General features: G+C 51.0%; 1 protein-coding gene across 1 annotated transcript; it reads left to right on the top strand.

Annotated features, from left to right (window-relative positions):
* The first annotated feature begins 7,547 nt into the window (after positions 1-7,547).
* On the top strand, positions 7,548-10,239 carry LOC102385861 (T-cell surface glycoprotein CD1b-3-like). The gene is given in 7 exon segments (XM_025213988.1): positions 7,548-7,647; positions 7,775-8,080; positions 8,432-8,504; positions 8,506-8,705; positions 8,945-9,238; positions 9,575-9,673; positions 9,878-10,239. Coding segments are annotated over 7 exon segments (1,074 nt in total). The 5' UTR covers positions 7,548-7,586; the 3' UTR covers positions 9,919-10,239.
* Positions 10,240-11,565: the final 1,326 nt, after the last annotated feature.

Raw genomic sequence — 11,565 nt, 5'->3', positions numbered from 1 at the left:
GGGAGCCCACCCCCACGGACTGGTTCAACTGTCCGGACTTGGTGCCTGAGTCACGGGGCCATAAGCTCCTCGTTCAGCTCCGGGAGAATTTGGAGACTGAGGGCCGTCACAAACTGAAGTGGGGCCTAATTAAATGGAAAAAGGGAAAAATGATAAATGTGTTGTTCCGTGCAGTAGCGGGTCTAGTAAGGGAATACGCAAATTTGGAGGCTCAGATGCATACGGCTGGTAAAGAGTTGCTGGAGCGGACAGCAAAGAGCTCCGGAGCAGCGTTTATTAACAGTGCCAGCCGCATGATGCTGCTAGCAGAAAATGGCACCGAGAAGCGCGAGCCGTCCGTGGACCAGAGATACAAGAGCTTTGCAAAGAATCCAAGATAAGACCAGAACAAACCTTAGCCATGTGGATAGGACAACTGATAGTGGAGTTTGGATCTGACACTCTGGATAGGGATGAAGCAAGTGCCCTGACATGACAAGCAGCGTGGAGCGGAGGGCGTGCTACTGATTTGAACATGGTCATGGACAGTGCCCACTGGCCCATCCCGCTCCCGGCGCTTGTGGTGGGACAGGTAACCCACAAATTTCACACCTGGCACGAGGGTCGCCCGCAGAAGGCTACTGCAGAACAACTTCTCCTGGCTATAGTTGGAGTGTCATATCTCTCGTGGAGTCCGAGATCGAATCCGATGGGACTAACAGCAGTCCAGCATAAAGAGAGATGGGCTCATCGTCACCTATCGAAGCCCAGGGCAATTCCAATGCCCTTAGACGCCATAGATGCCTGCATGGAGGTGTACGGAGGAGCAAATGCCGTTACACTCCGACTCTTTTTGAATCCGATGGCAGGTCAACCAGTGGGAAATCTTTTGGGCCATCTTCCACGATTGCAGGCACTCATGAAGCAAGGTGAGGAAGCTTCTAATGACATAAGGGATCGACCTTCAGCGTACCCAGCCGGAACACTGAGACCTAGATGTCAAGGGTATGCCCCTCGGCGAGAACCATGGGGGTCACCTCCAAGAACCCCAAAGGAAAGAACTCTGAAAGAAAGAAATATGTTCGGATTCCTTCTCGCTCACACCGGACTAACAAAGGCTCAGCTGCGACTTTTGGGAGATAAGATTCAGACTAGTATGGCCGAAGCATTGGGATTTAATTTTGAGGACCAGTCAAAAAACGAGTAATGGCTGTTGGCTCCGCTGGCGGCCTTCCTCAATTCAGACCTGACCCTATGGATTCTCGACCATACACTGAACTCACTGTTTACAACCCTACGGATCCGGATGATCAGCAACAAGTATCCTTCCTTCTGGATACTGGAGCACAGACCAATGTAATCACCACCACGATACCTCATTGAAAGACCACTAAGATGATCAGAGTACAAGGGCTTAACGCTGTCGCCGTTATGATGAAGGTCAAGTTTTGGGTTCAGGACCATCGATATCCCCTAGAAGCTGTCCTAGGGGGCATCAACATTCTAGGGATCCCAGGGATAAGAGCGCTTGACCTCAAAGAACAGGTTCTACAAGCATTACCCATCATCATCCCAGAACAGGATTGGCACCGACCGATGCTTCGCAACACTTCCAACTGGCGATATAGACCAATCCCAACTAAAGGTCCTCTAAAAAAGTCTCTTACTGATCTCTTGCAGCGACTCGAACAGCGAGGCTGTATCAGAACTGTGACTGCCAGCACTTACCTGTCATCAGGATGGGGAGTTGCGAAACCTGGAAAGCCTGACGAAGCCCGACTGGTCATAGATTATAGAGAGGTTAACAAAAGGTGTCAAGTGCTCCAACAACCTAATCCTACTACTCTGCCACAGTGTATGTTTGAGATGGCACAGTTCCAGCAAAGTAAGTGGGTAGGAGTTACATTGGATCTGAAGAATATGTTCTTTTCCATCCCAATAACAGACCCGGGAGGAATACTGAACATGTGTATTGATGGCATTATGTACAGGTGGACAGTCTGTCCACAAGGATATCGCAACGCTCCATCATTAGCTACTGGTGCCATGAATAACACCCTGAAGAATTTTCAAGCTTCACACTCTCTTCCCCCAGAGAAAGAATTAAGGATCTGGAGTTATGTCGATGATATTGCCATCATGGGTCGCGATAGCTCTGTGGTCACTAATGTAGTCAGTCAACTAGTCACCCATCTTCAAAGCGAGGGATGGACGATCAACGAGGAAAAGTCATGCCTACATCCTGTAGATGACATTACGTTCCTTGGTCTTCGATTCACCGGTTCCATCCGCCACGGAGTCTCGCATGAGGGTCCTGACACTGATCCGTTGAAAACATTCCACCCTGTCACTAAGAGGCACTTCCAACAGCTGATGGGTCATTTAAATTGGTATCGGCATTATATTGGACCTAATGATTTGGCTCTTTTCACCAAATTGCAGAGACAGATTCGTGACAGATCCTGAAGGTCCACGCCTTGGACGGAAAAAGATCAGCAGAATCTGCTTCGCCTGCTGACCACGGTCAAAGATACCCAGCTCCATGCCATCGATCTGAGTGAGTCACTAACCGTAACCCTTGGGTTCACCACAAACCATGTGTGGGCTGTCGTGCACAACCCTCATGATGAGCTAGTATACACGGCCCATAAGACGCTTCAAGCGGCACAACATCGATATGGAGCCATAGGAAAGATTCTCCTAGCCAAACAACTGGTAGAGCCATTAGCAAGGGGGCATGGGACGTTACGTGCTCCTGGTGCCACATTGTTACCCTTGCTGGATGCAGGAAAAATTGACCCACATTTTCAAGGGGAGTCTAAGACCTGGAACACGCTAGTGCTTACACACTATTATAACTGGCATTGCTGGAAGTTGGAAGACACGGTACCTGATCCAAGCCCAGAAGATGAAGAGAAGGTCCCTACACTGTATGGAACTACTGCACCGGCGTGGATGGCTTCAGATGGAACCTCCCGACATGACGGAAGCTATGGGTATTATTGCAAGGCTTGTCATGATAAGGAAATATTTCAAGCTGACCCAAATGATAATTCGTCCCAAAAATGTGAATTATTAGGATTCCTAAAAGTACTAGAGCATTGTCTGACACATCATGACGATACACTCCCTGTTCCAATCATTGCCATTGACTCCCAGTACATTTACAAGATTCTTACAGGTACAGCCTTTCCCACCGAGAATTTGAATGATTGGCAAGACATTTGGAAGACGTTAACCAAATTTGTACGCCTACCGTTGGTTAGGCATACTAAGTCCCACCGTCCGGATACTGATCCAGTACATGAGGTCATTGATAAGCTTCTAGAAGATCCACTCCGGACCGACATAATCTTGCCCATCACATCTACCTCTAGTCCTGAAGAAAATTTGTTCCTTGCGTGGCTTCACGAAAATTGGGGTCACCCAGGACCACGAGTTTGCCACCAACGATGGTCCCGAACCATTACAGAGCCGGCCTCATACGGAGCTCGGCGTGATTGGGAAAAGGTAGCTCAGGCTTGTGAAATATGTGCTAAAGAAAAGTGTCATAAAACCAAGCATCAGATTGGAGCTTTCGATTCTTCGCAGTTTCAGGCAGGAAAAGTTTGGCAGGTAGATCTGCTGGGACCCCTCCCAGGGTCTAAACCGCCAAATAAAGGTCTAGTTGTTGTGGACTTGGGAACAAGACAGTTACAAGTCATTCCCTTGCGGAAGAGTAATGCCACTGCCGTGATTGCTGCTCTGACTGCTGTATTCGCCACCTGGCAACCTCCTCACGAGATTCAGTCTGATGGAGGACCCCCGTTTAACTCTAATGCTTTGGATAAATTTACTCATCTTCACAACATAGCATGGCATCTTCATCTGCCCTACCATCCGCAGTCCAACGGCGTGGTAGAAAGACACATCGGCTTGTACAAAGAACAACTCCGCCTCAGAGGAGGGGGGACGTTTAAAAACTGGACCAAGTTCAATCACGATGTCCTCATCTCACTGAACACCGCTAAGCCGTTATGGGATGAAGCTAATGTCCAGAAACCCCCACCTTGGGAACCTAAGTTCCAACCAGATGAGTTAATGTGGATCTCGATACTGCACCCTCATCAGTCTCATCCGCAAGTTCACAAAGGAACAGTTCAACGGTCGGGACAATATCCTAATACCTATTCTGTCCAATTGGAAGAAAAGCCTGATCGTCCTCCTATTATAGTTCATCATAACTGGATGACTCGCCGTTCTGACGTTCACCCAGTATCCTTACAGTGAATCCAATTATGATTCTCTCTTGTTTGTTTTGTGTTGTTGTTTTCTTTTCTTTACAGGTTCAACCCCAGCGGGACGGTAATCTGCAGCCGTTTGATTGTGAGATCCGTCAAGCACCAAACTGCAGTTCATTCATGTCCATAGACTGATGGTTATGAGGGAGACACTGAGACAGCGAGTGTTCGTCCACTCAGGACTTGTTATGATACTGTTTTAAGTATTTTGATTGACATTGTTTGTTGTAGGAGAAGACGGACTGACTCAGATGTTCTCCAGCCAGACGATGATCAATAGTTGCTGTGATATGTTCAAGTTGTTGTGTTTTATAGTTTGTTAAAAAGACCGGTCTATCAAGTTATTTGTTTATATATATATTGGTTGTCAAAGCTTTGCCAGGTCAGTGAATCCCGAAGCAAGAAAGCCTTGAGATGTGCTCATGTGTCTGAAATTCCAGTTGTGCCATCGGCAAGGGGGCGTGTCACAACCCAGTGATTTTTGGTGCCTCGGCACAATGGGATTTCTAGCCACATGAGAGCCTCTTGCACAGCGAGGGTTTTTGCTGCACAGAAAAACCCCGGTGCAAGAGAGTTCCCGCCGATTTGCAGTTTTCCTTTGCAAGGTGCATTTCTTCCTTGCAGCACAGAAATGCACGGTGCAAAGAGTTCCCGCCATTCGGATGTAAATTTGTGTCCCGCTATTGGCCAGTGCTAAATTATTCACACGTGGCAGCTAGTAATTGGCTCGCTGGCCGTTTAAAGGTGGGCCGTTTAAAATTCCGCGCGACTTCCGCCCAAGTCGAAGAGCTTTGAGCACGCTGCAGAGTGCCTCTGAAGTGATCTGACTTGGGGCTGCCGATCGATAGACTGATCACCTATCGATCTTTCTTCCCGTCACCGAGCGCAACCCCGGACGTACCCCCTCCCTGCCGGCTTCGAATTGCGGACAGATTTACTGGCTGGGGCCCCGCCAGCTGGAACAACTCGCGTGGTTGTTCAGACGACCGGACCACCTTTGTCGCGTTTACAAGCGGTGTGACTAAAGTTTTTGCAACCGATAAGTTGTCTCTGCCTCTCCATTCACCAGCCCGCCCTGACGTACGAGTAATTTTAACGTAACTCGAGTCGGCTCCGGCTGCCCGGGACAACACATACATACATACATTCTTGCAGATGACACACTTACATAATCTATCCCAAGGGTGCAGGTACGGATGGCCAGTCCCTATCCATTGATGGAGTGGAGTATCTGACCTGGCACGCACAGGCACGGGTTCTGGTGGTGAAGCAGGTTCTTCCCCCCGTCATCCTTCCTCTTGCCCACTTTTATACAGTTTGTGTTGCTGGGCAAGGTTTCTGGATGCTTCTTCTTCAGGCATGTGCTGCTCAGTCAGCAAGTAACCAGCTCTCCCTTATCTCACCAGTTGGAACTGGTCTTCTTGTCATGGATGTTGTGCGGGCATTTGGCCTTCAACTGTCTGCTTCTAACTGCTGACATTACAACTTCTCCTTTCTTAGCTGTTTTGTTTTTTCATATCATCTGCTTCTTCTTTATTAGTCATACATACTGCAGTCACACTATTGCTTATGAGACCTATTTGTGATACATTTTCTAACTGACTGGCTACATTCCCCGCTTTGAGTTTTGGTGTATATTTTATTCCCAGACCTCATAAAATTAATTCAATCATACCGGCATATATATTTAACAGATTAAGTGTGATACTAAACAAAAAAAAATATATAGTTTACATGAATAAATATAAATATAGCATTAATTCAAAATAATCTAGTTTGCTAATAAAAGTAAATAAGTTGTTGAGACTATGATAACAAATGCCCTAAAGTAGATTTGTTAATATAATAATAAAAAGGCAACTTTTTTTAAATGGGAATTTGAAACTTGGACGTTCACTAACTAGGTAAGCAGAACCACAGGCAGCATAGACAGCAACTGATGATACTAATGTTGCTTAATCCATAAATGTAAATGGCATGTAACTTAATGAATGACACATTTCTGCACCAAAACTGGGACTTAGGACCTCATGCTCTCTGAGGCCTTGTTGCTGTGGTTGCTTATCTCATGTTACGGGACACTATGGTACATACTTCTTTGCTTCTCAGGCAGTTTCCTAGACTATATGTCCTTGTTGGCCTTGCTGTGCTAGAAAGCCTGTCTACCTCTAGGGCCGTGAGAAGCTGTGCGTGTCTCTTAAGCTCTTTAGACATCCATTCAACCATTGCTGCTCATCATGACCCCTATCAAGGTGTATACCATATCCGTATGTATAAGCCAGTTTGTAAAAAGCAGTCCTTTAAATACCATTTCTAAGTCAATATATCCCCTCCTTGAAGACGCATCTTTACACTATACTGAAGTATAATCACTGGTATCACCTGGAATGTCTATGAGATTTGTGGGGAGGACTTCCACCAGTCATCCTGGGAAAAGTATGACAGTATTCATGGTCGGGGGCTCCAACGGGCTGGACGCTGTGATGAACTGTGAACCATTGTTCAAATATTGCCCATACCCGCTTTGACTTGGTCTCTTGCCTTAGCGTTCCCTAGGCTGGCAATTGAGTTTTAGCCAAGTAGGTTTAAATAGGCCAACCATACTGGGAGCAGGGAATATCTGGCCAGAGATACCTCCCAAACCTTACTACCAATTTTAGCTAACCCCTTTAAAATGCCTCCTAACAGCTAGTCAGAGAGAGGAACAGATTTTAGTAGCTTCCCATAAATGCAACAAAAACAAGATACCTGCTTAGCTTCTGAAGGGCTGGATAATGATAAATAATTTCATTTTTCGATATCATCTGCTTCTTCTTTATTAGTCATATATATCACTTTCATACCCTCTATTGCTTCCTAGGCTTATTAGTGATAAATTGTCTAACCTAGTGGCTACACTGGGGCCTGTGGGGAGCCGTTGCTCTGTGGCGTAACTGCTATGGCTTGATCCTGGCAAACCTACCTGCCAAAGCCAGGGAAGTGGGGCTGAGCTCAGGGTGGGCAATACCTCCCAGCAGCCTCAGGGCACAGAAGCAGTAATCTGTAGTGGGAGAAGTAGTAGGTGCTGTGCTGCAGAGGGGGCAGAAGGGGCATTCTCCTAGGCAGCCCCAGTACCCCCAGTCCTAGACAGGTGCTTATACATTGCCTCAGCCTGAGGGAAGGGCAGCTGGGTGGGGACACCCAGGGTGGGGTGGGAGGGGGCCTTCCCTCCCACAGCAGATGATTGGCCAGGCAGAGGTGTTGACTTCTGTGGGAAGGAAGACAAAAGGAGAAGTTGGCATAGGCGAGTGTGAGAGCTACCAGGGCCCTACTACCAGCTGGCCTTTGATGATGCAGCAGCTTCCTCTCCTCCTCCCTGGCCTCTTTGTGGCATGGGGGGCCCTGCTCGGTGTGTGGAGGGCTCTGATTCTGTAGCTGGGGCTGGGGAAGGCGTGAGTGGCTACATGCGTGGTGGGGTGCTTGTGCAAGGTTGGGGGTGGGCATTGCCCCACTGCTGACCCTTGCTTTCTTTGCAGCCTTCACCATGTCATCCCCCATGCCCTCCTTTCCACCCACCATGGAGCCCCAGATCCTTCGGCTGCTGGTGACCATGGTCTTCCATGACACCACCAGACCAGCTGACACCCAGGGCACCGCGCTGCTGGGCGATGTCCCCACCCATGCCATGGACTGTGGTACCTGCCCCATTCGCTTCCATCAGCCCTGGGCCCACCAGGGGCTGTCTCCTGACCAGTGGCATGACCTGGAGAAAGCTATGCATCTCGCCGTGGTGCTTGTCACTCAGACAATTTTCTCCGTGGTGCAAGGGACTGGCGTGAGATGTGAGTATAAAGAGCTTGGGGTGGGGGCTGAGCACTGACATGCTCATTGCAGCTGTCTCCCACCTGGCAGGGTTTGGGCCACCAGGGTTCTTGTGGTGCCTGGCACTGGACAATGCCCCTTTAAGTGGGTGCAGGGGGGACTGTAGTTTGCTTGGGGAGGACCTGACACAGCCTGGGTATTTTAGTGGCTGTCACAGGAGGTACCAGGAGGATTTTACAAAGCTGAAATGGTCATCTAGCCACAAATAAATGATGGGGTGTCCCTGGCACCATGCCCCCATCTCCTCATCTTCTCAATAGCCTGATCCCTGCTACCCTGGGTCTGACAATGCACTCCCACTCCTCTTCCAGTCCCCTTTGTGATCCAGATCCTCATGGGCTGTGAGGTCCTTCCCAACGGCACCTCCTACAGCTTTTACCAGAGCACGCACCATCTTGTTGAGGTTTGACCTGGCCACGGGTGAGTGTGTGGCCGCACCAGGGGATGAGATGGCCCAGCGGGTTTGCCATAGCTTCAGCCAGGACCAGGGCACATCAAGCCGGCTGCGGTTCCTGCTCCAAAACACCTGTGTCGCTGAGATCCTGAGCTTTGCCTACTACGGGAAGGAGACACTGAAGAGGCAGGGTGAGGCCAGACCTGCACTGGCATAATCCCCCCTGCCCTCCCACCCTGCCACCCTCTGGCTGACATGGAGCTGTCTGTTGGGGAGGAAGCAGTTGCTGCTTCTATCCAGCCCTTGCCTGGGCTGAGATGCAGCTGTCTCTAGGATGAGGCACCTCCACTGGGATCCTTCACGCAGCTGGATGTGCAGTTGCCTTTTGTGTCATGGATACCCTAACCACGCCTCTGTGTGCCATCCCCAGAACGCCCGGTGGCTGTGGTGTTTGCCCGGCAGTCTCCTGTTGCCGCGGAGCTCTCACTGCTGCTGGTTTGCCGGGTCACTGGCTTCTACCCACGGCCCATTCGCGTGACCTGGCTGCGGGATGGTGAGGAGGTGACTCCAGGCCCAGGGCTCAACTCCAGCGGCCTCCTGCCCAATGCTGACCTGACCTACCAGCTGCGCATTGTCCTGGCCATTGACCCAGGTGCTGGGCACAGCTATGCCTGCCATGTGGAGCACAGCAGCTTGGGGCACCAAGGCCTTGTTGTGCATTGGGGTAGGTGTGGGGTAGAAATGGGTATGGGGGGATGCTCTTAGTGCTGGGGAGTGGGCAGCCCCCTTGGAACCAGTGGCTGCCACCCATGGCTGGCTCCAGCCCCCTGCCTCCATGCTTCTGGCTTGGGTGTTGCAGGCTCCCTCCTCAGGGGCTCAGTTGTAGAGCAGCGAGGGGCATGAAGGATGCAGGGATGGGGTGAGTAGACCCGGGGGGTTGGTGGGGCAGGATGGGCAGCCCAGACACCAGATTTCCATCTAAGTGTTGTGGGAGCAGGGGCTCCTGAGAGGCAGGTGAGGGAGCACTGTGGTTCCACTCCCCGCTCTCCCACTCCTTTAGGGCCTGGAGGGCACTGGGCAGTGGGCCTGGCTGTGGGCATTGTCATTTCATTGCTGGCTGCAGCAAGTTTGGCCGCTGTCCTGTGGTGGATGAGACACTGTGAGTCCTTCTCCCTTCCCCAGGTGACAAAGGGATGGTGCCCCCAGTCGGAGCACCCTGAGCACACCACCCTCTGTCTCTCCTTTGGCCGCTGTCCTGTGGTGGATGAGACACTGTGAGTCCTTCTCCCTTCCCCAGGTGACAAAGGGATGGTGCCCCCAGTCGGAGCACCCTGAGCACACCACCCTCTGTCTCTCCTTGCAGGATCCACGTGGCCAGAGCAGAGAAACAGTATGGGACTGTAGCTGTTTCCTGCACCCCCAAGTTCTTCAGTGGCTGTGGTCCTTCACCTAAGCAAGACCAGCCAGGCCCCAAACCCTTTGGTCAGCAAAAAGGGGTTGGTCAGGCTAGAAGCCTGGACACATGGGTTTCATGCCAGGTCTGGGAGGGGGATGAAGTTGGGATGGGGAGTGGTAGTTAGGGTCAGATTGGGCTGGGAGCCAGGGCACCTGGGTTCTCTCTCGGGTTATGGAGGGGATTGGGGCTGGTGTGCTAGAGCAAAGGGGACTGGGAAACAGGATGCCTTCCTTCCGTCCCAGTTGAGGTATCCAAAATAAAATCCTTGGGATCAGTGCTGAGTCCTGCTCATCATGTCTTTTCTAATTCTGCCCCTAGGCAGGGGGCATAGCTAACAGAGAGGGCATCTGTGGCTGCAGAGGCAGCTGCACCTTGGTCCAGGCAAGGTATTGATACAAGAAGTGATCGCTCCCTCCCCCAAAGACAGCTGCATGTCAGCCAGGAGGGCTTATCCAAGTCTGGCCTCACACTGCCTCTCCAGCACCTCTTTTGCATAGTAGATGAAGCTTAGGGCCTTGGCAATGCTAGTGTTACAGAGTAGGTATTGCAGCTGGCTGGACATACCCAAGTCCTGATTTTAACCCTTGTGGACCCATTGGGCTTCTCAACCCTGGTATGGCCCCACAGCCTCCCATGGCCAGGGAGAAGACCACCAAGTCCTGTCTATCCTGTGTGGTTCAGTATAAGCGGAAGGAGGTGCCATTGGGGTGGATCTTGCAGATTGTGAGGTTCTGGATCACGAAGGGGATGGAAGAGGAGTGGGGTGATGGGCACTGTCAGGGTCAGGGAGCAGAGAGGGGGCTGATGGAGAGTCTAGAACTTGGTGTCATGATGCCAGGGCCTCACCAACCGCAGCTTCATGGCTGGGTGATAACTTTGGCATTGCATGATCTTCCTGGTACCTCTTCTGACAGCCATTAATATACCCAGGGTGTGTCAGACCAACCCCATCCCCAACCCCCCCAAAGCAATCTGGGATCCCCCCTGCATCCTCCCATGTAGGAGCTCTCCAGTTCCAGGGACCATACGAATCCTGGTGGCCTCGATCCTCCAGGGACATGGTGGGAGATAGCTACAATGAGCGAGTCGGTGCTTAGCCACACCCTGCACTCCCTGTACTCAGCCCATGCTGGCTTCCCATGCTGGCAGTCATCTGAGTGATGAGCACCAGGTAGAAATACACAGCTTGTTGCAGGTCATGCCACTGCTTGGGGGACATCCTTGGTGGGCCCAGGGGTGACAGTAGTGAACGGGCAGGTGTTGTAGTCTGTATCCCGGGGCGTCATTCTCCCCTTGTACTCGGCCTTGGTGAGGCTGCAGCTGGAGTACTGCGTCCATATTTGGACTCCACAATTCAAAAAGGATGTGGAGAAGCTTGAGAGAGTCCAGAGAAGAGCCACGCGCATGATCAGAGGTCAGGGAAGCAGACCCTACGATGACAGGCTGAGAGCCCTGGGGCTCTTTAGCCTGGAAAAGCGCAGGCTCAGGGGTGATCTGATGGCCACCTACAAGTTTATCAAGGGTGACCACCAGCATCTGGGGGAACGTCTGTTCACCAGAGCGCCCCAAGGGATGACGACTAGGTCGAACGGTCA

Source organism: Alligator sinensis, unplaced genomic scaffold (genome assembly GCF_000455745.1).
Source record: "Alligator sinensis unplaced genomic scaffold, ASM45574v1 scaffold634_1, whole genome shotgun sequence".
Lineage (NCBI taxonomy): Eukaryota > Metazoa > Chordata > Crocodylia > Alligatoridae > Alligator > Alligator sinensis.
The sequence above is the reverse complement of the archived record's forward strand: the minus strand, read 5'-3'. Positions and strand labels throughout refer to the sequence as shown.